Consider the following 27,545-nt stretch of genomic DNA (forward strand, 5'->3'; position numbering starts at 1 on the left):
GTTTATACGCAGGACCTTGAACGCACCATCAGTTCCTGGTCAAAGATTCACCGTCAGATAGATCCAGATGCAGTAGATCGGCATTCCTGCTGGGAATTCTCTGGACAGGAAGTCTTTTCCCGGACCTTCGGTGCTTTGGGGAGATTCCCAGAGATGACAGGGCAACATCTGGACGCAGCTGGAAAATCAGCGGGCGAGGAGGTAACCTTAGCACAGAAGCTAACCTGGAGCTAAGCTAACTCCTAGCCCGGGCCTAGCTAGATAGGGGTCGGTTTTTTTTGTTTTTTTTGTTTCCCCTTTCTCCCGTTTACTTTATAGCCGAAATAAAAAAACGAAACTACCCCCCTGCCCTGCGCCCCGGGGTGACCCAGCACTAGCAGCAGCTAACTTTAGCTAAAAGCACAACAGGTGGCTCTGTTTTAGCTGAAGCCACCGAAGGGTTCCCCAAATCAACAGGGGGGTTTTTCTGCTTTAGCTAAAACCAAATCCGAGGGTTTCCCTCCATCAACAGGGGGTGCTTTAGCTGAACCATCCGTTTGGTTCTCCCATCAAAAAAGGGTGTCCCCTGCTTTTAGTTTGAACCATCCGAGGGTTTCTCCATCAACAGGTGGTTTTTGCTTTAGCTAAAGCCACCCCGAGGGTTTCCCTTCCACAACAAGATAAAAGGTTTTTCCCCCCGGGGTTCTTACGGGAAGCCACCCGGGGATGGTTCTCCATCAACAGGTGGTCTCGCTTTTTACTGAACCCCTCCGGGGTTTCCTCCATCAACAGGTGGTTTTGTTTTAGCGGGAAGCCATCCGAGGGTTCCCCAAACAACAGGTGGTCTGTGCTTTAGCTGAAGCCACCCCGATTTTTTCCATCCCCCGGTGGTCTCGTTTAGCTAAAGCCACCCGATGGTTCCCCAAAAAACCCCAAAGACAGGTTGTCCCCCTGTTTTGTTTAAAGCGAAGCCATCCAAAGGTTTTTCCAAATAAACGGGTTGTCTTTTGTTTTTAAAAGGCTAAAAGCCATCCGAGGGTTTCTCCCATCAACGGGTTTGGGTTTTGCTTTAGCTAAAGGGCCCCCCCCCCCCCCGGGGGGTTCCTCCATAAACAGGGGGTCCGGCTTTAGCAAAGCCTTTCCGGGTGGTTCCCTTCCATCAACGGGTGGTCTGTTTTAGCTAAAAGGCCTTTCCGAGGGGGTTTTTCCAAAAACCCGGGTTGGTCTTTTGCTTTGGGGTAAAGGGCCATCTGATGGTTCCCCCATCAACAGGTGGTGTGTTTTAAAGCTGAAGCCATTTTAAAGGTTTTTCTCCATCAACAAGGTTTTCCCTTTTAGTTTGAACCCCTTTCCGATGGTTCCCATCAACAGCGGGGTCCGGGCTTTACCCTGAAGCCACCCCGAGGGTTTTCTTCCATCAACAGTGGGCCCTGCTTTAGCTGAACCCATCCTTTGGTTCTCCATCAACGGGTTTGGTCTGCTTTAGCTAAAACCATCCGAGGGTTCCCCAAATAAACCCAGGGGTTCTCTTTAAACGAAGCCATCCGTGGTTCTCCATCAACAGGGGGGTCGGGTTTTAGCTGAAGCCATCTGAGGGTTCCCCTTTCAACAGGTTGTCCTCTGTTTTAAACTGAACCCCACCCGAGGGTTTCTCCATCAACGGGTGGTCTCTGTTTTAAACGGAAGCCAATCCGATGGTTCTCCATAAACCAGGGCCCCTGTTTTTAGCTGAAGCCACCCCGGGGTTTTCTCCATAAACAGGGGGGCCCTGCTTTAGCTGAAGCCATCTGAGGGTTCTCCCATAAACAGGGGGTTCCTTGCGTTAGCTGAACTATCCGAGGGTTTCTCCATAACGGTGGCCTGTTTTAGCTGAAGCCATCCGATGGTTCTCCATCAAAAAGGTTTCTCTGTTTTTTGCTGAAGCCACCGATGGTTCTCCCATAAAGGGGGTTTTCCGGTCTTTTGCTTTGGGCTAAAGCCAATCCGTTTGGTTCCCCCAATCAACAGGGGGTCCCGTTTGGGTGAAAGGCCATCGGATTTTTTCCCCAAATAAACCGGGTTGGTCTGCTTTAAAGGCTGAAGCCATTTTATGGTTCCCATCAACGGGTTGGGTCTTTTGCTTTGGGCTGAAAGCCATCCGAGGTTCTCCATCACAGGTGGTCTCTGTTTTAGCTGAACCATCCGTTTGGTTCTCCTAAACCCAGGTGGCCGGGTTTTGGGCTGAACCCCATCCGATGGTTCTCCATCAACAGGTGGCTGCTTTAGCTGAAGCCATCCGAGGTTCCCCATCAAAAAGGGGGTTTCCTCTGTTTTAAACCCTTAACCCTTCCGTTTGGTTTCTCCTAAAACAGGGGGCTGCTTTTAAGCTGAAGCCATCAAGGGTTCTCCATCAACGGTTGTCTCTGCTTTAGCTGAAACCATCCGAGGGTTTTCTCCACAACAGGGGGGTTTTCTCCCTTTACTAAAAAGCCATCCGATGGTTTCCCCAATCAACATGGTCTGCTTTAGCGAACCCCAACCGAGGGGTTCTCCATCAAAAAGGTGGTCTGTTTTAAACCCGAAAGCCACCCGATGGTTCCCCATCAAAGGGGTCTCTGCTTTAGCTGAAGCAAATCCGAGGGTTCCCCAAACCACAGGGTGGTCTTTTACTGAACCACCCAAAATGGTTCCCCATCAACAGGTTGTCTCGTTTTAGCTGAACCATCCATGGTTTTTCCATAAACGGGTGGTCCTGTTTTTAGCTGAAGCCATTTTTTTGGGGTTCTCCATAAAACAGGGGGCCCTGCTTTAGCTGAAGCCATCCAAATGGTTCTCCCATCAACAGGGGGCTCTGCTTTAGCTGAACCCAATCCGAGGGTTTTCCCCATAAACAGGTGGTCTGCTTTAGCTAAAACCACCCGGATGGTTCCCATCAACGGGTTTCTCTTTTTAGCTAAAGGGCCACCGAGGGTTTCTCCATAAAACAGGGTCCTGTTTTTGGGAGAGGGGAAACGCGGGCGTTGGCTTTTCCCGCCTTTTCTTCTGAAAATTTCCGTCAAAATCTGTCCTTTTCTGCAAAACCCCCTCCTACTGTACCGTATTCTGGAAACTCAGTTACTACAGTAAAAAGAAAGATTTTTTTGGTAGTACACACCGAATTTTGTTGTGGTACCCTGGACTTACCCCGTCACTTTTAAATCCGGACACTGCTTTAAGGGGAATCGTCCTTTTTTTTCTGGGCTTCCCAAAACCCCCAAATTTCCCGCTTTTCCCTTTTTTTTTTTTTCCAAACAAACTGGGAATTTCCCCACGGAGAGGTTTTTAAAATGCTATATTTTCCCTCCCCGGAAATTTTCTCTGCACGTCGGGCCCGTTCCCCCTGGGAACTTGTTTGGGTTGGGGTACGCTAACAGAGTGCCGGGGCAACTCTTCTGTTTAAAAGAGTGCTATCAGCACCATCCCTCCTTTATAAATTTTTCCATTTTGTCCGCCTTCCCCGCCCGGGGTCTGTGAATGGAAAAACCCACCCTGTTTAAGCGTGGATCATCCCTTTTGGGGATGGGGTTTTTTTTCCCCCCAAAGCTCCAAATGGTCCTGGCCCAACTGTTTACACCGCCCCAACCCCTCACGCCCCTTTTTGCCCCATCGACACCACGAAACCCAAACCCCTTCGGATTCCCCAACAACAAAGCTCCCTTTAAACTTCCACGTCGACCCCGTTACACCACCGGGGTCCGGGCGCCGCCTTTTAAAGCCCAAAAGCGGTGACCCCACTCCATCGCATCCTTCTGGGGCGGGGATCACGTCCTGTCGCGCAAAAAGGTACCCCCTTTTCCCCATTCTGCGTCATCTGAGCGCCGCTATGCCCACCCCCAGATTTGGGTGAGTTGGAAAACCCGGGGAACGGAAGACCTGGGGTGGATTTCCACGTTTTCCGCTCCTGCATAAAATTTGGGCTCAATTTCCCCCATCATAAGGGGAAAAGCCTTTTTTTTTTTTTTTGGCAAATCCAAATGTCAAAGAAATCCCGGAATTTACCCCCCGAACACATTCTGGACAAAGAAAAAAGACATTCTCTGCCCCACTAGACTTGGGGCAACACCCGGTTCTACAGGGTCCCACCTGAAAAGGGGGGCCTGCCCACAAGGGGACTCATACCTGGACAAAAACCCCACAAAATGGGGGGGGTGGGGGGCCCCTTTCTGTTTTATTTCGGGAGCTACTTTGCATTTTCCCCCCCTGTCTTTTAAACCCGGTGGGTTTTTCCCCCTTTGGAAAAACCTTGTTTTTTAAAAGCAATAATCCTTTCTCCTTGCTACGTGCTTTCCCAAATCGCCCCCCTAAACCACAAAACCCAAATTTTATTTTCTGACAAATTTATCAGTTCCTAAACCCCTCTCTGCACACCCCACTCAAAAAAATTCTTTTTAAAATTTGGGGATCTCAATATACACATGGACCACACAAATTTTCCCGTCTGCGCCCAATTCAAAAAAGGGTTTTTGGGCTGTCTTTAAAACTTTTAACAGCTGACCCGATGGCCCCCCCCACAGCAAAAGGGGAACTCGGACCCTTTTTTATAACTGCTCCCCCTTTCCCCTCACACAAACCAATCAAAATATACGTTTTTTGGGGCCCCAATCACCTGGCAGTTACATTTAGGAAATCCCCCAAATAAAAAATTTTTTACCCAAAAACCCAAAACGCCATAAACACTTTCCCGAAACTCAAAAACAATTTATTCCCCCATCCTTCAAACTCACAAAACTTCAGCATCTTTCCCCCCCCTCCCTCTCATCACCGTGAAATTAATGGAATTCTTCCAACAACACAAGCCTCAAATCCATCCCCGGATTTTCATTTCCTTTTTAATAACCCGGACTTCACATTTTCACCCGTTCCCCTCCTTTTTCAAAACCCCAAAGAGCTAAGGCAAAAGGGAAAAGGTCTTGGGCCGGGGCCTGGACGGGGATATAAAACATCTGGCCTGACGGTGCATAAATTGGCCTACCGGGAACATCGCAGAAATTATGCAACAGCCCTCTCCAAGGCCAGGTCCAATTACTACTCCTCGCTCATCAACAATAACCCAGGTAATTCCAGAAAACTCTTTTCCACAATCAGCCATATTCTCAAACCACAGGTCTCCTCATTCTACAACCACACAGATATAAACTGCAACCGGTTTCTGGAATTCTTCATATCAAAAATAGACAGCATCCGCTCTTCACTTTCACCTTCAAACAGCACCACTATTGATACCCCTCAGACATCTCCCACACAACTCCTATCACACTTCTCTCTGCCAACGCAGCAGGAGGTCGAGAACATCATCCGCAAATCTAAATCATCCACCTGCTCTTTAGATCCCCTCCCATCCCCTCTGCTCAAAACTCACCATCAATCCATTAGTCATCTCATAACCAAAATAATAGCCAGTTCGCTGGAAACGGGTACCGTCCCATCTACCCTTAAAACTGCCCTCATTAAACCCCTCCTAAAAAAAAACACCTTGGACCCTGAACCTCTGTCAAACTACAGACCCATTTCAAACCTCCCATTCATCTCCAAACTCCTAGAAAAAGTTGTTTCCACCCAGCTCCACAACCACCTTAAATGCAATAATCTGTATGAAAAATTCCAATCTGGTTTTCGCCCCTCCCACAGCACAGAAACAGCTCTCATCAGAGTCACCAGCGATCTGCTGATGGCCTCTGATTCCGGTTTCACGTCCCTCCTCATTCTTCTTGACCTGTCTGCTGCGTTTGACACAGTAGATCACCACATCCTCCTCCACCGCCTCCAGCATTTCATTGGTCTCTCTGGCACTGCCCTCCACTGGTTTCACTCCTACCTCACTGACAGGACCGAGTACGTGGCCCTGGGGGAGGCAAAATCCAGACCTCACACTGTCACCTGTGGGGTCCCCCAGGGCTCCGTGCTCGGCCCCTACCCTGTTCACCATCTACATGCTCCCCCTTAGTTGTGTCGTCGGCAGGCATGGGGTCAACTTCCATTGCTATGCTGACGACACACAACTTTACATTAAAATGACTCCTCCCAGCTCCCCCGCCAACTCTGTCACCCGCCTCAGCTCCTGCCTGGAGGATATAAAGGCGTGGATGAGTCAAAACTTCCTGCAGCTTAATGCCTCAAAAACAGAGGCCATCCAAACTGGTACTCCTCATCAACTCCGTTCCTCTCCTCTCACCTCTGTTTCATTCTGTGGTCATACCATTCCCCTCTCTCCCTCTGTTACAAGCCTTGGGGTCAAGCTTGACCCCCACCTCTCCTTTGACAATCATGTCACCTCCATCTGCAAAACGTCCTTCTTTCACCTCCGTAATATCTCTAAACCTCCGTCCCTCCCTATCCCTCCCTGCTGCAGAGAAGCTCGTCCACGCCTTCGTCTCCTCCAGGCTGGATTACTGCAACGCTCTCCTCGTCGGGATCTCTGGCAGGAGCCTTCAGAAGCTCCAGTATGTACAGAACAGCGCTGCCAGGGTCCTGATGAGGGTGAGGAAACACCAGCACATCACTCCCATCCTTCACACTTTACACTGGCTGCCCATTCACGCCCGTATAGAGTACAAGATTCTTCTGCACACCCATCACTGTGTGCACGGTGCGGCCCCCATGTATCTCACTGAACTGCTCACACCACACACCTCTTCCCGGACCCGGTCAGGCCAACAGCACCGTCTGGCCCCACCCAGGACACGGCTAAAAACAATGGGCGACAGGGCCTTCGAAGCCGCAGCTCCCCGTCTGTGGAATGCCCTCCCAGACCACCTTAGGGCCCCACAGACGGTGGATTGTTTTAAGAAAGGACTAAAAACTTTCCTTTTTAGAAATTCCTACAATTGTTGATTTTAGATTTTCTTTAATAGGCTACGTATGCCTTTTAATGTATTGATTTTAATGACTGTCTTTTTACTCTGTTTTTAATGTTATGGTCTTTTAAACTTGTTTTGTAGCACTTTGAGATTTGAAATCAAATGTAAAGTGCATGATAAATAAAATTCATTAGCTGAAGCCATCTGATGGTTCTCCATCAACAGGTGGTCTCTGCTTTAGCTGAAGCCATCCGATGGTTCTCCATCAACAGGTGGTCTGCTTTAGCTGAAGCCATCCGATGGTTCTCCATCAACAGGTGGTCTCTGCTTTAGCTGAAGCCATCCGATGGTTCTCCATCAACAGGTGGTCTCTGCTTTAGCTGAAGCCATCCGATGGTTCTCCATCAACAGGTGGTCTGCTTTAGCTGAAGCCATCCGATGGTTCTCCATCAACAGGTGGTCTCTGCTTTAGCTGAAGCCATCCGATGGTTCTCCATCAACAGGTGGTCTGCTTTAGCTGAAGCCATCCGATGGTTCTCCATCAACAGGTGGTCTCTGCTTTAGCTGAAGCCATCCGATGGTTCTCCATCAACAGGTGGTCTGCTTTAGCTGAAGCCATCCGATGGTTCTCCATCAACAGGTGGTCTGCTTTAGCTGAAGCCATCTGATGGTTCTCCATCAACAGGTGGTCTCTGCTTTAGCTGAAGCCATCCGATGGTTCTCCATCAACAGGTGGTCTGCTTTAGCTGAAGCCATCCGATGGTTCTCCATCAACAGGTGGTCTCTGCTTTAGCTGAAGCCATCCGATGGTTCTCCATCAACAGGTGGTCTCTGCTTTAGCTGAAGCCATCTGATGGTTCTCCATCAACAGGTGGTCTCTGCTTTAGCTGAAGCCATCCGATGGTTCTCCATCAACAGGTGGTCTCTGCTTTAGCTGAAGCCATCCGATGGTTCTCCATTAACAGGTGGTCTGCTTTAGCTGAAGCCATCCGATGGTTCTCCATCAACAGGTGGTCTGCTTTAGCTGAAGCCATCTGATAGTTCTCCATCAACAGGTGGTCTCTGCTTTAGCTGAAGCTATCCGATGGTTCTCCATCAACAGGTTGTCTCTGCTTTAGCTGAAGCCATCCGATGGTTCTCCATCAACAGGTGGTCTCTGCTTTAGCTGAAGCCATCCGATGGTTCTCCATCAACAGGTGGTCTGCTTTAGCTGAAGCCATCCGATGGTTCTCCATCAACAGGTGGTCTGCTTTAGCTGAAGCCATCCGATGGTTCTCCATCAACAGGTGGTCTGCTTTAGCTGAAGCCATCTGATGGTTCTCCATCAACAGGTGGTCTCTGCTTTAGCTGAAGCCATCCGATGGTTCTCCATCAACAGGTGGTCTGCTTTAGCTGAAGCCATCCGATGGTTCTCCATCAACAGGTTGTCTCTGCTTTAGCTGAAGCCATCCGATGGTTCTCCATCAACAGGTGGTCTCTGCTTTAGCTGAAGCCATCCGATGGTTCCCCATCAACAGGTGGTCTGCTTTAGCTGAAGCCATCCGATGGTTCTCCATCAACAGGTGGTCTCTGCTTTAGCTGAAGCCATCCGATGGTTCTCCATCAACAGGTGGTCTGCTTTAGCTGAAACCATCCGATGGTTCTCCATCAACAGGTGGTCTCTGCTTTAGCTGAAGCCATCCTATGCTTCTGCATCAACAGTTGGTCTGCTTTAGCTGAAGCCATCCGATGGTTCTCCATCAACAGGTGGTCTCTGCTTTAGCTGAAGCCATCCGATGGTTCTCCATCAACAGGTGGTCTCTGCTTTAGCTGAAGCCATCCGATGGTTCTCCATCAACAGGTGGTCTCTGCTTTAGCTGAAGCTATCCGATGGTTCTCCATCAACAGGTGGTCTCTGCTTTAGCTGAAGCCATCCGATGGTTCTCCATCAACAGGTGGTCTGCTTTAGCTGAAGCCATCCGATGGTTCTCCATCAACAGGTGGTCTCTGCTTTAGCTGAAGCCATCCGATGGTTCTCCATCAACAGGTGGTCTCTGCTTTAGCTGAAGCCATCCGATGGTTCTCCATCAACAGGTGGTCTCTGCTTTAGCTGAAGCCATCCGATGGTTCTCCATCAACAGGTGGTCTCTGCTTTAGCTGAAGCCATCCGATGGTTCTCCATCAACAGGTGGTCTCTGCTTTAGCTGAAGCCATCCGATGGTTCTCCATCAACAGGTGGTCTGCTTTAGCTGAAGCTATCCGATGGTTCTCCATCAACAGGTGGTCTCTGCTTTAGCTGAAGCCATCCGATGGTCCTCCACCAACAGGTGGTCTGCTTTAGCTGAAGCCATCCGATGGTTCTCCATCAACAGGTGGTCTGCTTTAGCTGAAGCTATCCGATGGTTCTCCATCAACAGGTGGTCTCTGCTTTAGCTGAAGCCATCCGATGGTTCTCCATCAACAGGTGGTCTCTGCTTTAGGTGAAGCCATCCGATGGTTCTCCATCAACAGGTGGTCTCTGCTTTAGGTGAAGCCATCCGATGGTTCTCCATCAACAGGTGGTCTCTGCTTTAGCTGAAGCCATCCGATGGTTCTCCATCAACAGGTGGTCTCTGCTTTAGCTGAAGCCATCCGATGGTTCTCCATCAACAGGTGGTCTCTGCTTTAGGTGAAGCCATCCGATGGTTCTCCATCAACAGGTGGTCTCTGCTTCAGCTGAAGCCATCCGATGGTTCTCCATCAACAGGTGGTCTCTGCTTTAGCTGAAGCCATCCGATGGTTCTCCATCAACAGGTGGTCTCTGCTTTAGGTGAAGCCATCCGATGGTTCTCCATCAACAGGTGGTCTCTGCTTTAGGTGAAGCCATCCGATGGTTCTCCATCAACAGGTGGTCTCTGCTTTAGCTGAAGCCATCCGATGGTTCTCCATCAACAGGTGGTCTCTGCTTTAGCTGAAGCCATCCGATGGTTCTCCATCAACAGGTGGTCTCTGCTTTAGCTGAAGCCATCCGATGGTTCTCCATCAACAGGTGGTCTCTGCTTTAGCTGAAGCCATCCGATGGTTCTCCATCAACAGGTGGTCTCTGCTTTAGCTGAAGCCATCCGATGGTTCTCCATCAACAGGTGGTCTCTGCTTTAGCTGAAGCTATCCGATGGTTCTCCATCAACAGGTGGTCTCTGCTTTAGCTGAAGCCATCCGATGGTCCTCCACCAACAGGTGGTCTGCTTTAGCTGAAGCCATCCGATGGTTCTCCATCAACAGGTGGTCTGCTTTAGCTGAAGCTATCCGATGGTTCTCCATCAACAGGTGGTCTCTGCTTTAGCTGAAGCCATCCGATGGTTCTCCATCAACAGGTGGTCTCTGCTTTAGGTGAAGCCATCCGATGGTTCTCCATCAACAGGTGGTCTCTGCTTTAGGTGAAGCCATCCGATGGTTCTCCATCAACAGGTGGTCTCTGCTTTAGCTGAAGCCATCCGATGGTTCTCCATCAACAGGTGGTCTCTGCTTTAGCTGAAGCCATCCGATGGTTCTCCATCAACAGGTGGTCTCTGCTTTAGGTGAAGCCATCCGATGGTTCTCCATCAACAGGTGGTCTCTGCTTTAGCTGAAGCTATCCGATGGTTCTCCATCAACAGGTGGTCTCTGCTTTAGCTGAAGCCATCCGATGGTTCTCCATCAACAGGTGGTCTCTGCTTTAGGTGAAGCCATCCGATGGTTCTCCATCAACAGGTGGTCTCTGCTTTAGCTGAAGCCATCCGATGGTTCTCCATCAACAGGTGGTCTCCGCTTTAGCTGAAGCCATCCGATGGTTCTCCATCAACAGGTGGTCTCTGCTTTAGCTGAAGCCATCCGATGGTCCTCCACCAACAGGTGGTCTGCTTTAGCTGAAGCCATCCGATGGTTCTCCATCAACAGGTGGTCTCTGCTTTAGGTGAAGCCATCTGATGGTTCTCCATCAACAGGTGGTCTCTGCTTTAGCTGAAGCCATCCGATGGTTCTCCATCAACAGGTGGTCTCTGCTTTAGGTGAAGCCATCCGATGGTTCTCCATCAACAGGTGGTCTCTGCTTTAGGTGAAGCCATCCGATGGTTCTCCATCAACAGGTGGTCTCTGCTTTAGCTGAAGCCATCCGATGGTTCTCCATCAACAGGTGGTCTGCTTTAGCTGAAGCCATCCGATGGTTCTCCATCAACAGGTGGTCTCTGCTTTAGGTGAAGCCATCTGATGGTTCTCCATCAACAGGTGGTCTCTGCTTTAGCTGAAGCCATCCGATGGTTCTCCATCAACAGGTGGTCTGCTTTAGCTGAAGCCATCCGATGGTTCTCCATCAACAGGTGGTCTGCTTTAGCTGAAGCCATCCGATGGTTCTCCATCAACAGGTGGTCTGCTTTAGCTGAAGCCATCCGATGGTCCTCCACCAACAGGTGGTCTGCTTTAGCTGAAGCTATCCGATGGTTCTCCATCAACAGGTGGTCTCTGCTTTAGCTGAAGCTATCCGATGGTTCTCCATCAACAGGTGGTCTCTGCTTTAGCTGAAGCCATCCGATGGTTCTCCATCAACAGGTGGTCTGCTTTAGCTGAAGCCATCCGATGGTTCTCCATCAACAGGTGGTCTCTGCTTTAGCTGAAGCCATCCGATGGTTCTCCATCAACAGGTGGTCTCTGCTTTAGCTGAAGCCATCCGATGGTTCTCCATCAACAGGTGGTCTCTGCTTTAGCTGAAGCCATCCGATGGTTCTCCATCAGCAGGTGGTCTGCTTTAGCTGAAGCCATCCGATGGTTCTCCATCAACAGGTGGTCTCTGCTTTAGCTGAAGCCATCCGATGGTTCTCCATCAACAGGTGGTCTCTGCTTTAGCTGAAGCCATCCGATGGTTCTCCATCAACAGGTGGTCTGCTTTAGCTGAAGCTATCCGATGGTTCTCCATCAACAGGTGGTCTCTGCTTTAGCTGAAGCCATCCGATGGTCCTCCACCAACAGGTGGTCTGCTTTAGCTGAAGCCATCCGATGGTTCTCCATCAACAGGTGGTCTGCTTTAGCTGAAGCTATCCGATGGTTCTCCATCAACAGGTGGTCTGCTTTAGCTGAAGCCATCCGATGGTTCTCCATCAACAGGTGGTCTGCTTTAGCTGAAGCCATCCGATGGTCCTCCACCAACAGGTGGTCTGCTTTAGCTGAAGCTATCCGATGGTTCTCCATCAACAGGTGGTCTCTGCTTTAGCTGAAGCCATCCGATGGTCCTCCATCAACAGGTGGTCTGCTTTAGCTGAAGCCATCCGATGGTTCTCCATCAACAGGTGGTCTGCTTTAGCTGAAGCCATCCGATGGTTCTCCATCAACAGGTGGTCTGCTTTAGCTGAAGCCATCCGATGGTTCTCCATCAACAGGTGGTCTGCTTTAGCTGAAGCCATCCGATGGTTCTCCATCAACAGGTGGTCTGCTTTAGCTGAAGCCATCCGATGGTTCTCCATTAACAGGAGGTCTGCTTTAGCTGAAGCCATCTGATGGTTCTCCATCAACAGGAGGTCTCTGATAGTAATTGAGTGGAAGTGTTTTTTTTTTTTATTGGTATCAATTGTTTGTTTTTTTTCATCTTCTGGTTGGCATAAATTCTGTTAGAACCATTTTTCTTTTTCTTTTTTTGTGAAATAGTCTGGAAATAACAGTCAGTATTAATCCAAGCTGAAGGTCTGATCTAATCACAGAAAAACTCACATTTCTATGTCCTCACCTTCAGGAGGAGGTTGCTGATGTTTAGCTTTGGGCTCCATGACGTTCTAGATATCAACAGACAATTAGCCAGAAATCAGAGGTAGACGTTTATTTTTTATTTCTGGCCTCTCGGTGGTGATCCTCAGGTCAAACTGATTTTTTTTATCTGTCAAATGCACGACAACAGAGAAGCTCCACTAACTCAGCACAATACCAGGGGAATGGAAAATCTGTTTTTTTGTCTCATTGTGTCTACATTAATTGACAAAATTTCCCTTCAAACATGAGGAATGGTCCAGAAGAAGCTAATTTCACCGTCCAGGTGGAGAGATAGCATCCTGAAAAACTTAAAGCCATGATATGTGAGGGATCTGCTGTGGTGGTCTGCTATGATGGTCTGTTATGGTGGTCTGCTGTGGTGGTCTGCTAACAGGGTCATGCTATGGTGGTCTGCTATGGTGGTCTGCTAACAGGGTCTGCTATGGTGGTCTGCTAACAGGGTTCTGCTATGGTGGTCTGCTAACAGGGTCATGCTATGGTGGTCTGCTAACAGGGTCATGCTATGGTGGTCTGCTAACAGGGTCTGCTATGGTGGTCTGCTAACAGGGTCATGCTATGGTGGTCTGCTAACAGGTTCTGCTATGGTGGTCTGCTATCAGGGTCTGCTATGGTGGTCTGCTGTGGTGGTCTGCTAACGGTTCTGCTATGGTGGTCTGCTAACGGTTCTGCTATGGTGGTCTGCTAACAGGTTCTGCTATGGTGGTCTGCTATCAGGGTCTGCTATGGTGGTCTGCTGTGGTGGTCTGCTAACGGGGTCTGCTATCGTGGTCTGCTACCGGTCTGCTGTGGTGGTCTGCTATGATGGTCTGTTATGGTGGTCTGCTGTGGTGGTCTGCTAACAGGGTCTGCTATCAGGGTCTGCTGTGGTGGTCTGCTAACAGGGTCATGCTATGGTGGTCTGCTATGGTGGTCTGCTAACAGGGTCTGCTATGGTGGTCTGCTAACAGGGTCTGCTATGGTGGTCTGCTAACAGGGTTCTGCTATGGTGGTCTGCTAACAGGGTCATGCTATGGTGGTCTGCTAACAGGGTCATGCTATGGTGGTCTGCTAACAGGGTCTGCTATGGTGGTCTGCTAACAGGGTCATGCTATGGTGGTCTGCTAACAGGTTCTGCTATGGTGGTCTGCTATCAGGGTCTGCTATGGTGGTCTGCTGTGGTGGTCTGCTAACGGTTCTGCTATGGTGGTCTGCTAACGGTTCTGCTATGGTGGTCTGCTAACGGTTCTGCTATGGTGGTCTGCTAACAGGTTCTGCTATGGTGGTCTGCTATTAGGGTCTGCTATGGTGGTCTGCTGTGGTGGTCTGCTAACGGTTCTGCTATGGTGGTCTGCTGTGGTGGTCTGCTAACGGTTCTGCTATGGTGGTCTGCTAACAGGTTCTGCTATGGTGGTCTGCTATCAGGGTCTGCTATAGTGGTCTGCTGTGGTGGTCTGCTAACGGTTCTGCTATGGTGGTCTGCTATCAGGGTCTGCTATGGTGGTCTGCTGTGGTGGTCTGCTAACGGTTCTGCTATGGTGGTCTGCTAACAGGTTCTGCTATGGTGGTCTGCTATCAGGGTCTGCTATGGTGGTCTGCTGTGGTGGTCTGCTAACGGTTCTGCTATGGTGGTCTGCTAACAGGTTCTGCTATGGTGGTCTGCTATCAGGGTCTGCTATGGTGGTCTGCTATCAGGGTCTGCTATGGTGGTCTGCTGTGGTGGTCTGCTAACGATTCTGCTATGGTGGTCTGCTATGGTGGTCTGCTATGGTGGTCTGCTATGGTGGTCTGCTAACAGGGTCTGCTATGGTGGTCTGCTAACAGGGTCTGCTATGGTGGTCTGCTAACAGGGTCATGCTATGGTGGTCTGCTAACAGGGTCATGCTATGGTGGTCTGCTAACAGGGTCATGCTATGGTGGTCTGCTAACAGGGTCTGCTATGGTGGTCTGCTAACAGGGTCTGCTATGGTGGTCTGCTAACAGGGTCTGCTATGGTGGTCTGCTAACAGGGTCATGCTATGGTGGTCTGCTAACAGGTTCTGCTATGGTGGTCTGCTAACAGGGTCTGCTATGGTGGTCTGCTAACAGGGTCATGCTATGGTGGTCTGCTAACAGGGTCATGCTATGGTGGTCTGCTAACAGGGTCTGCTATGGTGGTCTGCTAACAGGGTCATGCTATGGTGGTCTGCTAACAGGGTCATGCTATGGTGGTCTGCTAACAGGGTCTGCTATGGTGGTCTGCTAACAGGGTCATGCTATGGTGGTCTGCTATCAGGGTCTGCTATGGTGGTCTGCTGTGGTGGTCTGCTAACGGTTCTGCTATGGTGGTCTGCTAACGGTTCTGCTATGGTGGTCTGCTAACAGGGTCTGCTATGGTGGTCTGCTAACAGGGTCTGCTATGGTGGTCTGCTATCAGGGTCTGCTATGGTGGTCTGCTATCAGGGTCTGCTATGGTGGTCTGCTAACAGGGTCTGCTATGGTGGTCTGCTGTGGTGGTCTGCTAACGGTTCTGCTATGGTGGTCTGCTAACAGGGTCTGCTATGGTGGTCTGCTAACAGGGTCTGCTATGGTGGTCTGCTAACAGGGTCTGCTATGGTGGTCTGCTAACAGGGTCTGCTATGGTGGTCTGCTAACAGGGTAATGCTATGGTGGTCTGCTAACAGGGTCATGCTATGGTGGTCTGCTAACAGGGTCTGCTATGGTGGTCTGCTAACAGGGTCATGCTATGGTGGTCTGCTAACAGGGTCATGCTATGGTGGTCTGCTAACAGGGTCATGCTATGGTGGTCTGCTAACAGGTTCTGCTATGGTGGTCTGCTAACAGGTGGTCAGGTTAGCAGACCACCATAACAGGGTCTGCTATGGTGGTCTGCTAACGGTTCTGCTATGGTGGTCTGCTATCAGGGTCTGCTATGGTGGTCTGCTGTGGTGGTCTGCTAACGGTTCTGCTATGGTGGTCTGCTATCAGGGTCTGCTATGGTGGTCTGCTATGGTGGTCTGCTAACAGGGTCTGCTATGGTGGTCTGCTGTGGTGGTCTGCTAACGGTTCTGCTATGGTGGTCTGCTAACAGGTTCTGCTATGGTGGTCTGCTAACGGTTCTGCTATGGTGGTCTGCTAACAGGGTCTGCTATGGTGGTCTGCTAACGGTTCTGCTATGGTGGTCTGCTAACGGTTCTGCTATGGTGGTCTGCTAACAGGGTCTGCTATGGTGGTCTGCTAACGGTTCTGCTATGGTGGTCTGCTAACAGGGTCTGCTATGGTGGTCTGCTAACAGGGTCTGCTATGGTGGTCTGCTAACGGTTCTGCTATGGTGGTCTGCTAACAGGGTCTGCTATGGTGGTCTGCTGTGGTGGTCTGCTAACGGTTCTGCTATGATGGTCTGCTAACGGTTCTGCTATGGTGGTCTGCTAACGGTTCTGCTATGGTGGTCTGCTATCAGGGTCTGCTATGGTGGTCTGCTGTGGTGGTCTGCTAACGGTTCTGCTATGGTGGTCTGCTAACAGGGTCTGCTATGGTGGTCTGCTGTGGTGGTCTGCTAACGGTTCTGCTATGGTGGTCTGCTATCAGGGTCTGCTATGGTGGTCTGCTATGGTGGTCTGCTGTGGTGGTCTGCTAACGGTTCTGCTATGGTGGTCTGCTATCAGGGTCTGCTATGGTGGTCTGCTATCAGGGTCTGCTATGGTGGTCTGCTGTGGTGGTCTGCTAACGATTCTACTATGGTGGTCTGCTATCAGGGTCTGCTATGGTGGTCTGCTATGGTGGTCTGCTATGGTGGTCTGCTATGGTGGTCTGCTATGGTGGTCTGCTATGGTGGTCTGCTATGGTGGTCTGCTATCAGGGTCTGCTATCAGAACTTCTCCATGAAGTAAATTCCTTTCTCTAAAGAGTTAAATTATTGAGCTTTATAGTTTATCCTCATTAACAAACATTCTTATATCGAACGTCTAAGTCGTATAAATCCGATCGATGGTTTATCTCCAGACTGACAGACTGAATCTCTTTTATTATATGAAATGGACCCAAATGGACTAAAATAATCGGCAGATGAAGTTACGATTTAGATGAGTTCTAAGTTTAAATTGCGTTTAATCTGATCACTAACTTGTAGGGAAGCAGGCGGGTTTCAGTCAAATGAAGGAAGCATAAAAACGTCTCCCTGCAGAAGCTGCGCTACCAGTTTAGCGGAGGAAGAATTTCCCTCAGGGAGGCGACCTCACAGCCGCGCCGCCATTATCCACATCAGCTGTCAGACTAAAATAACTGCTGTGGATTCTTCTTCTTCTTCGTTGGTATTTGGTAGCTTCTCTCTCTGGACTGGCATCAAAAACAGGAACCAAACATTAAAACGAACCGGTTAGCATGGTTAGCATGGTTAGCATGGTTAGAGGAAGCAGAGTCAGCTTCAATCAATGATCCGCAGCACATTTTAGGGATTAATTAGACTAAATAAATAATCAACATCAGAGTTAAAAACACTTTTATTGGTGGATCTCTAATGACTGACTGTGGGAACCTGGGGGCCTCCATTGGCTCCTCTTCCTGTAAACCAGCTGAATTCACTCTTTGATGTTTTTCGAAATATTTATATATCTGCATGTTTGCTGTTTTCACTGAATAAACTCCAGTTTCCCTGAAGCTCTCCTTGTTCTGTTGTAATTAGCAAAGTTTAGCCGCTGATGGTTTTCCTTCTCTGTGATTTTCCAGTGAGCGACATGGACAGCTCCGTCACCCTGTGGCAGTTCCTGCTTCAGCTCCTGTTGGATTCCAGCAACCAGCAGCTGATCTGCTGGACCAATGAGGAAGGGGAGTTCAAACTGCTGCAGGCGGAGGAGGTGGCCCGGCTCTGGGGGGCCCGCAAGAACAAGCCCAACATGAACTACGACAAGCTCAGCAGGGCGCTGAGATACTACTACGACAAGGTACTAGCTGTGATGCAGCAGGAAGCAGTCAGGGAAGCTGTGATGCAGCAGGAAGCAGTCGGTGAAGCTGTGATGCAGCAGGAAGCAGTCGGTGAAGCTGTGATGCAGGAGGAAGCAGTCGGTGAAGCTGTGATGCAGGAGGAAGCAGTCGGTGAAGCTGTGATGCAGGAGGAAGCAGTCAGGGAAGCTGTGATGCAGCAGGAAGCAGTCAGGGAAGCTGTGATGCAGGAGGAAGCAGTCAGTGAAGCTGTGATGCAGCAGGAAGCAGTCAGGGAAGCTGTGATGCAGCAGGAAGCAGTCAGGGAAGCTGTGATGCAGGAGGAAGCAGTCAGTGAAGCTGTGATGCAGCAGGAAGCAGTCAGGGAAGCTGTGATGCAGGAGGAAGCAGTCGGTGAAGCTGTGATGCAGCAGGAAGCGGTCAGGGAAGCTGTGATGCAGCAGGAAGCAGTCAGGGAAGCTGTGATGCAGCAGGAAGCAGTCAGGGAAGCTGTGATGCAGGAGGAAGCAGTCAGGGAAGCTGTGATGCAGCAGGAAGCAGTCAGGGAAGCTGTGATGCAGGAGGAAGCAGTCAGGGAAGCTGTGATGCAGCAGGCAGCAGTCAGTGAAGCTGTGATGCAGCAGGAAGCAGTCAGGGAAGCTGTGATGCAGGAGGAAGCAGTCAGTGATGCTGTGATGCAGGAGGAAGCAGTCAGTGAAGCTGTGATGCAGGAGGAAGCAGTCAGGGAAGCTGTGATGCAGGAGGAAGCAGTCAGGGAAGCTGTGATGCAGGAGGAAGCAGTCAGTGAAGCTGTGATGCAGGAGGAAGCAGTCAGGGAAGCTGTGATGCAGGAGGAAGCAGTCAGGGAAGCTGTGATACAGCAGGAAGCAGTCAGTGAAGCTGTGATGCAGCAGGAAGCAGTCAGGGAAGCTGTGATGCAGGAGGAAGCAGTCAGGGAAGCTGTGATGCAGGAGGAAGCAGTCAGGGAAGCTGTGATGCAGCAGGAAGCAGTCAGGGAAGCTGTGATGCAGGAGGAAGCAGTCAGTGAAGCTGTGATGCAGCAGGAAGCAGTCAGGGAAGCTGTGATGCAGGAGGAAGCAGTCAGGGAAGCTGTGATGCAGGAGGAAGCAGTCAGTGAAGCTGTGATGCAGCAGGAAGCAGTCAGGGAAGCTGTGATGCAGGAGGAAGCAGTCAGGGAAGCTGTGATGCAGGAGGAAGCAGTCAGGGAAGCTGTGATGCAGGAGGAAGCAGTCAGGGAAGCTGTGATGCAGGAGGAAGCAGTCAGGGAAGCTGTGATGCAGCAGGAAGCAGTCAGGGAAGCTGTGATGCAGCAGGAAGCAGTCAGGGAAGCTGTGATGCAGCAGGAAGCAGTCAGGGAAGCTGTGATGCAGGAGGAAGCAGTCAGTGAAGCTGTGATGCAGGAGGAAGCAGTCAGTGAAGCTGTGATGCAGGAGGAAGCAGTCAGGGAAGCTGTGATGCAGGAGGAAGCAGTCAGGGAAGCTGTGATGCAGGAGGAAGCAGTCAGTGAAGCTGTGATGCAGCAGGTAGCAGTCAGGGAAGCTGTGATGCAGGAGGAAGCAGTCAGTGAAGCTGTGATGCAGGAGGAAGCAGTCAGGGAAGCTGTGATGCAGGAGGAAGCAGTCAGGGAAGCTGTGATGCAGGAGGAAGCAGTCAGTGAAGCTGTGATGCAGCAGGAAGCAGTCAGGGAAGCTGTGATGCAGCAGGAAGCAGTCAGGGAAGCTGTGATGCAGCAGGAAGCAGTCAGGGAAGCTGTGATGCAGCAGGAAGCAGTCAGGGAAGCTGTGATGCAGGAGGAAGCAGTCAGTGAAGCTGTGATGCAGGAGGAAGCAGTCAGGGAAGCTGTGATGCAGGAGGAAGCAGTCAGGGAAGCTGTGATGCAGGAGGAAGCAGTCAGGGAAGCTGTGATGCAGGAGGAAGCAGTCAGTGAAGCTGTGATGCAGCAGGTAGCAGTCAGGGAAGCTGTGATGCAGGAGGAAGCAGTCAGTGAAGCTGTGATGCAGGAGGAAGCAGTCAGGGAAGCTGTGATGCAGGAGGAAGCAGTCAGGGAAGCTGTGATGCAGGAGGAAGCAGTCAGTGAAGCTGTGATGCAGCAGGAAGCAGTCAGGGAAGCTGTGATGCAGGAGGAAGCAGTCAGGGAAGCTGTGATGCAGCAGGAAGCAGTCAGGGAAGCTGTGATGCAGCAGGAAGCAGTCAGGGAAGCTGTGATGCAGCAGGAAGCAGTCAGGGAAGCTGTGATGCAGGAGGAAGCAGTCAGTGAAGCTGTGATGAAGGAGGAAGCAGTCAGTGAAGCTGTGATGCAGGAGGAAGCAGTCAGTGAAGCTGTGATGCAGGAGGAAGCAGTCAGGGAAGCTGTGATGCAGGAGGAAGCAGTCAGGGAAGCTGTGATGCAGGAGGAAGCAGTCAGTGAAGCTGTGATGCAGCAGGAAGCAGTCAGGGAAGCTGTGATGCAGGAGGAAGCAGTCAGTGAAGCTGTGATGCAGGAGGAAGCAGTCAGGGAAGCTGTGATGCAGCAGGAAGCAGTCAGGGAAGCTGTGATGCAGGAGGAAGCAGTCAGGGAAGCTGTGATGCAGGAGGAAGCAGTCAGGGAAGCTGTGATGCAGGAGGAAGCAGTCAGGGAAGCTGTGATGCAGGAGGAAGCAGTCAGGGAAGCTGTGATGCAGCAGGTAGCAGTCAGGGAAGCTGTGATGCAGGAGGAAGCAGTCAGGGAAGCTGTGATGCAGGAGGAAGCAGTCAGGGAAGCTGTGATGCAGGAGGAAGCAGTCAGGGAAGCTGTGATGCAGCAGGTAGCAGTCAGGGAAGCTGTGATGCAGGAGGAAGCAGTCAGGGAAGCTGTGATGCAGGAGGAAGCAGTCAGGGAAGCTGTGATGCAGCAGGAAGCAGTCAGGGAAGCTGTGATGCAGGAGGAAGCAGTCAGGGAAGCTGTGATGCAGGAGGAAGCAGTCAGGGAAGCTGTGATGCAGGAGGAAGCAGTCAGGGAAGCTGTGATGCAGGAGGAAGCAGTCAGGGAAGCTGTGATGCAGCAGGAAGCAGTCAGGGAAGCCGTGATGCAGCAGGAAGCAGTCAGGGAAGCTGTGATGCAGGAGGAAGCAGTCAGTGAAGCTGTGATGCAGGAGGAAGCAGTCAGGGAAGCTGTGATGCAGGAGGAAGCAGTCAGGGAAGCTGTGATGCAGGAGGAAGCAGTCAGGGAAGCTGTGATGCAGGAGGAAGCAGTCAGTGAAGCTGTGATGCAGCAGGAAGCAGTCAGGGAAGCTGTGATGCAGGAGGAAGCAGTCAGGGAAGCTGTGATGCAGCAGGAAGCAGTCAGGGAAGCCGTGATGCAGCAGGAAGCAGTCAGGGAAGCTGTGATGCAGGAGGAAGCAGTCAGTGAAGCTGTGATGCAGGAGGAAGCAGTCAGGGAAGCTGTGATGCAGGAGGAAGCAGTCAGTGAAGCTGTGATGCAGGAGGAAGCAGTCAGGGAAGCTGTGATGCAGGAGGAAGCAGTCAGGGAAGCTGTGATGCAGGAGGAAGCAGTCAGTGAAGCTGTGATGCAGCAGGAAGCAGTCAGGGAAGCTGTGATGCAGGAGGAAGCAGTCAGGGAAGCTGTGATGCAGCAGGAAGCAGTCAGGGAAGCTGTGATGCAGCAGGAAGCAGTCAGGGAAGCTGTGATGCAGCAGGAAGCAGTCAGGGAAGCTGTGATGCAGGAGGAAGCAGTCAGTGAAGCTGTGATGCAGGAGGAAGCAGTCAGTGAAGCTGTGATGCAGGAGGAAGCAGTCAGTGAAGCTGTGATGCAGGAGGAAGCAGTCAGGGAAGCTGTGATGCAGGAGGAAGCAGTCAGGGAAGCTGTGATGCAGGAGGAAGCAGTCAGTGAAGCTGTGATGCAGCAGGAAGCAGTCAGGGAAGCTGTGATGCAGGAGGAAGCAGTCAGTGAAGCTGTGATGCAGCAGGAAGCAGTCAGGGAAGCTGTGATGCAGGAGGAAGCAGTCAGGGAAGCTGTGATGCAGGAGGAAGCAGTCAGGGAAGCTGTGATGCACTTTTCAGTGTTCATTTCATTTCTCGGAGCCGTGCATTTATCTGGTCTCTTGTCACTAATGGACGAATCTGATTGGTTCTTTCTCTTTCCTGCTGCTAACAAGCGGCCAATCCGCTTTGGTTCCTTCGCTTTATTCTGCGCGTCGCTCCTTTGAAAGGAGGGGGACGTTGCTGCGAGCAGAGCGAGGAGAGGAGGGGTTCCCCACCCTACCTGAGGTTTGACCTCGTTGGGGCGGCGAGCGCTGCATCTCTGGGATGTTTGTGGTTTTCATTTTGGTGCAGACTGAGCTCTCTGTGCACGTAGACTTCCTGTAGACTGACTGTGTTTCCTCACTCTGTTCTGTTTTTGTAGAACATCATCAAGAAGGTGAACGGTCAGAAGTTTGTCTACCGCTTTGTGTCCTACCCCGACATCCTGAAAGGAGACGCCAGCGGCAGAACAAACGCCGGAGACGGACCTGCGGTCTTACCGCAGAGGGGGGACGGGTCTCTGCTGGAGGCGGAGCCTGCAGACAGGTCCAAGGTGGGGGCGTGTCCAGCCTCTCTGGGATCTAAGCCGTCCAATAGAAACGACTACATTCACTCCGGCCTTTACACGTCCTTTCATCTCAACTCGCTGCAAAACGGCCGTAAGCTCTTCACGTCCATCAAAATGGAAAAGCCTGCAGAGAAGGTTGGTGAGAAGAGGAACGCCACGGCCAGCGCACACGTCCAGGACACGCCCCCTCTGCTGCCAGCGCCCGCCGCCCCGCCATCAGTCATCAAGTTTGGAAACAGCCCCCCAAAGCCGGTGTCCATGACGGCGGCGCCTCAGGTGGCTGTAGAGGAGACGCTGCCGGCCATGCATGCGGCGCCTCAGAGGGCCGATAACCTGGGAACACACTCCTCCCTTCAGCCCGTCTACTCGTATGAACACACCCGCCCTTCAGACGCCCCCCTCAGCCTGCCAGAGCTGACCTCAGCCAGCCCGTCTCCACACCTCGCTGCAGACCCGTGTCAGGAGAGCGGCGTGCAGAGCGAGGTGGACTCCGGCTCCTCCGGGTCTACGGAGCTCCCAGCTCTGCACGCCGCAGAGACGCAGCAGCTGGAGCAGGTCAGTATAGAGAACGCTGAACATCAAAGCGCTGACAGCGGCGTTCTAACAGCTCGGTGTGTTTGCCTCCATCAGGCGGACGCCGCCGGCCTGTCGCTGGACGAAACCAGCACGGTGGACGCTGAAACCAGCTCGTCCTCGGGGAGCCAGGCTCCGGGGAAAACGCGCAAACCGCCAAAAGTCCTGCAGATCAGCCCGCCCGCTCTGCTCGTCACCGCGTCGGACTTCTCCCCCATGAACCTGTGCAGCCCGTCGCTCCCCACCGCCTCGCTCACGCCCGCCATGTTACAGGTGAGACATCAGAGCATAGCTATACCTATATACTGCTATCCCCGCCTTCTCAGCTAACCCTCAGCCAATCAAAGTTCAGCCATCATGGCTCCTCTATTAGAGAGCTGGGTTGGAGGCGGGCCTCCTCCTTAGCAAGGTTCCAAGATGGCTTCTAAAAGGAAAACATGTAAATGTCTCAGCATTAATGCTCTGAGGTTATGAAGCAAATAAAACAGTTTTTAATGGATTTCTTATAAAAGCAGTTTGCTGTTAATTTTTACCATCAAAATCTATTTTTTTTATTTCACTAAAGTAATAAGGCTGTTTCCTCTAGAACACTGTTGGTAGTAGTAGTAGTATTTCACTGAGGGCTCTATGAAGGGTGGAGCACAGTGAATCAGTCCTTGTTTCACCCCTAGATGCCCAGCAGAGGGCAGTGTTGCTGCAGCAATGCCTCTGATCCTGTCAGCGGATCACATGGCGCGGCGTCCTGTCAATCAGCTGGTTGTGCGGCTGGACGGGTCCCAGTTGGTCATGAGTTCCAGCTCATATGAAGAGGATCCACATTGAGCCGCCTCCATTATGAGCAGTAATGGAATTAAAACCAAACGGCTTCTCAAAGGATGAAAACCGAATGAAAGGACCAGTAGAGCTGCAGGTCACATGCCCTGCAGTCTGAAGGCCTCCAACTGCCTCCATGCCCAGAACTTCCTACAAAGGTCAGGAATCCTGGGTCGGTTTTAGAGCAACTTTAACGCGTTATATTTTAGAATGTTTACTATTTTTGGTAAAGGAAAAACTCATTTAGGTATTTTTAACAAAATAAAATCTAGGACAGGGGTGTCAAACTGGTTCCAGAAAGGGCTGCAGGTTTTCTTTCCAACCAAGCAATAAGACACCAGACTCCATTCATCTCATCAAGGGAGTCCAATCTGAACATGATGACATTATGAAATGACTGGAGTCTGGAGCTATTGCTGGGTTGGAAAGAAAACCTGCAGCCCTTTCTGGAACCAGTTTGACACCCCTGATCTAGGAGGACCCAGGTGTATATCTGGATGGCGCATGTGCAGAAGTACTAGCTGTAGCGCCTGGCTAGCTGTAGCGCCTGGCTAACTGTAGCATCTGGCTAACTGTAGCATCTGGCTAGCTGTAGCATCTGGCTAGCTGTAGCGGCTGGCTAGCTATAGCGGTGAGTCACCCGTCCTTCTAACAGGAATCCTGGGTATCCCATCTGGAGGGAGGGACCCTTCACCCTGATCTCTGCTCAGGGGAGCGCTGGCCTAGTGGTTGGAATCCACAGGTTCTGAGTTCCAGTCCCACTCCCACAGCCTGCCACTCTGGGTCCCTGAGCAAGACCCTTAACCCTACTGTCAATAATAAAAACCCAAGTTTTTCCAGGCAGAATTGGTGACACGTTGGTTGCTGATGTCACGTGAACTCACTGACACGGAGCGGGAAAATCCTGTTGTCATGGTAACATTTTCACCCTGATATTGATGACCAGGGATATATATAATATTCCAGTCTAGGATCAAAGATAATAGATAAATAAAAGCATCAAACATTTTTATTCCCATTTAAAACTCTCCTTTTCAATCATTATAGAGTCACTGAAGCTCGTCTGTAAATAAATGCAGAATAAAAGCGTTTTAAGTTACTTTAGTGTAATATTTAACGCCTATCCCTGCTTCTAATCTTCCCAGACTCCAACCCTCCTGCTGACTCCCAGTCCTCTGCTGTCCAACATCCACTTCTGGAGCACGCTGAGTCCCGTGGCCCCCCTCAGCCCCGCCACACGCCGCCAGGGAGCCCACCTGTTCCAGGTGGGGCCCCCGTCCTCCTCCTGTTATTGCCTTCAGAGCAACGCTCCACGCTAACGTCTCTTTTTTTCCCTCCCAGTTCCCGTCGGTGCTCACCCCCCAGTTCCAGATCCCAGTACAGAGCTTGGACGGCACCAGTACGCCGGGCCCCATCTCCCCCGACCCTCAGAAAACATAGGCCTCTATGCAGCACTCCCCCCGACCGGCCCAGCTCACACTACAGCTCTTCATCTTCACACACTCAGAGTCCGGCCTATTTTGGGATCCCGGCAGATCAAAGATGGAGAAATCACCATGGTAACGGTGGTCTGTTTCCACCTAGACACTCGGCTATCGGCGTCTTTCCTTCTGTAGACTGACGTCTAACTGGGATTTATCTTCCCAGTCTAAACTCAACCTTAGATTTATTGGAAGATTTTCCTTTTTTTAAACCTGGAAGCTCCTTTGATGTTTTAGATTCAGCCTAAACTTAATCTGAAGCTTTTATCATCAGACAGAAAAACAAAACAAGGTTTTCCTTAAAAAAAGGAAACTTTGATTTTATTCAGTCTGTTCAGTCAGGCAGTGGGTCCCAGTGAGTCCCAGTGGTTCCCAGTGAGTCTCAGTGGTTCCCAGTGAGTCTCAGTGGTTCCCACTGGTTGGGTATCAGTGGTTCCCACTGGTTCCCAGTGGGTCCCAGTGTTCCCTTTAGTCTTATCCCTGTACCAGTGCAGCTTCTCCCACTTCCCAGCATGCATTGCTCCGCGTCGGTCAGAATCCCTTCTGATAAACATGCTGTGGAGGTTTTCGTGTGACACCACGCCAAAGTCTAAGCGGCGTGAATACTTTAGCGTCTCTGCAGGCGTAATGAAAAACACGCAGAATCCCTGGAAGCCATTTTGATCTGTTGCCTTCATCTGGTAAAGAAGAAAAGCCATAAAATGTTGCAGACGTTCTCCTCAGGAGGAACTCCATAGGATAGGCTTTTATTTTGGCGGGTCAGCGGTGCTCCCACTCATCCTGTTGGCAGAGAGACACTGATGGGAGACGTCTTTAAACTAGAAGGTGTTTATAAACGGTGAAGAGTTGCCGGTTCAACATCTATCCGTCGGTTCCTGAAAATATTCCCAAAGCAGGAAATGATCGGAGCGGCGTCTCGGCTCAGCTCTTCTCTGGCGGCGCTCCTTTGACCTCCGCATCTCTGGTGGTTCTGGTTACACAGACCTATGAAGACTAGATTTACCCACAGTAGCTGCGGTTGCCTCTGAAACCCACCGACCAACCAAACATTATGACCCCCCGGGGCCAGAGCCGGACCACGATGAACTCCCAGCCATAACACCCTTCAGTGTGGAAGTTTTCTAGATCTGCTTTAAACTGTTCTGTCTGTGATGGACGTTAATGGCGCCCTCTCAGAAGGAACCAATCTGGTTCTAAACGCAGTGATGTGGCGATCACTGGGGGGTCATGATGTTTTGGTTCTGACCCTGACCTTTGCCCTCAGGGGTTTACACCCCGCCAGCTTAAAGCCATAAGTCTGAGACGGACTCCATGACGTCGTCTTTGCCATCCGACATCACGCTTGTTTACACGATAGCCGCCGCCGCTCGGAGGGAAATGGTGCCTTACCGCAGCCGGTTAGCATCGCTAAGTTCTCCCGGAATCTAATGGAGCCCTTTTTGTTTGTTTTTTTATTTCCGGTTGCCATGTTGGAACGGACCAAACCACAGAAGGGGCGTGGCTAAGACCTGCCGCGTTCAGACACCGCTTCACCCGCGCAGCATGTAAATTAGCCGTTCAACGCCAGCAGCCATGTTTGTTCTCCACCTGCCTCTAAACCTTTGCTCCCAAACTGTATAAAGATAGATATATATATATTAGAGAGAGAAAACCTGTTGGCATAGTCTCCTTTTATTTTCCTGTAATAAAACTTTGAGAATAATTTCTATTTTTGTAAATCCGTAATGTTTTTTTTTGTTTCCTTCTGTTTCACTTTGTGGATTTTTGGGAATCGATGTCGACTTTTTTATTTTAGGAATCAGAGCCTTATTGGGATAAAATCAGTCTGTTTTGTACGTTGACTGTTTTTTGATATTGTGTAGATATTGTTCATGCAGATGTTCTTGCACTTAAAGGTCGGGGTTCCTGTCTAATTGGATTCTCTCACTTTTCTAGGATGAAAGTTTGTTGACTAAAGAAATGTATTTTTCTCTTCATTATGCACTTGTTTTTATAAGAACAAAGGAGCTCAATCAGTTTATATGGAGAAAAAAAGACTAATTTTTAATCAGGCACAAGTATAAATATTTATAGAAATATATACGATGCATAAATGGAGCGTTTTTGCAGTAAGTTTATTAGTAGATCTATGAAAATGATCCCAAAGCCTTTTTCTGCACATCTAACCTGAATTCTTCTGTTTTTCCTTTAAATGTAAAAAGCTGTTTTAAAGCAAAGACGGTTTCTGCTGTTTGGTGGAGTTTCTCTGTTTGATGCTTAATCCAAATGTTTACAAGCTGCTTGTCTAAAGCGGCGTTTCGACGTGCGAGACGTCGAGGAACGACGTCCAGCAGGGAGGCGAAACGAGACCAATAATAAACCTCATGTCTTTATTCCGTATCCGAGGGGTTTTTATTTTAATGCTAAATACTCGTCCGGTCCCAGCTGTGCACTGCCGCACAGCTGGCTGAAACACAGCTGCACATTCCTGTTCCTCACATGATGAAAGATGATTAAACCAATCTAAACAGATTTAATGAATTGCTTTTATTAGTTAGTTATTTATTTTCCTAAATGCGGAAGAGGATTAGGGCCACTGAAAAAAAAAAAGGTTAACTGATTTTTTTAACTTTATTTCAGTTTAACATGGAAAAAAGTCAGAATTCTGACTTTTTTATTGTCAGAATTCAGTCTGAATTCTGACAATAAAATTTA

General features: G+C 50.4%; 1 protein-coding gene across 1 annotated transcript; it reads left to right on the plus strand.

Moving 5' to 3' along the window:
- elk4 (ETS transcription factor ELK4) lies at nt 1-27,230 on the plus strand. Its single transcript, XM_038278523.1, is given in 7 exon segments — nt 1-201; nt 17,226-17,440; nt 21,799-22,539; nt 22,615-22,830; nt 24,516-24,635; nt 24,712-24,780; nt 24,782-27,230. Coding segments are annotated over 6 exon segments (1,563 nt in total). The 5' UTR covers nt 1-201; nt 17,226-17,233; the 3' UTR covers nt 24,992-27,230.
- Nucleotides 27,231-27,545: the final 315 nt, after the last annotated feature.

This window comes from Cyprinodon tularosa, unplaced genomic scaffold (genome assembly GCF_016077235.1).
Source record: "Cyprinodon tularosa strain WSP-4 unplaced genomic scaffold, ASM1607723v1 ctg1411, whole genome shotgun sequence".
NCBI classification, from domain to species: Eukaryota; Metazoa; Chordata; class Actinopteri; order Cyprinodontiformes; family Cyprinodontidae; genus Cyprinodon; species Cyprinodon tularosa.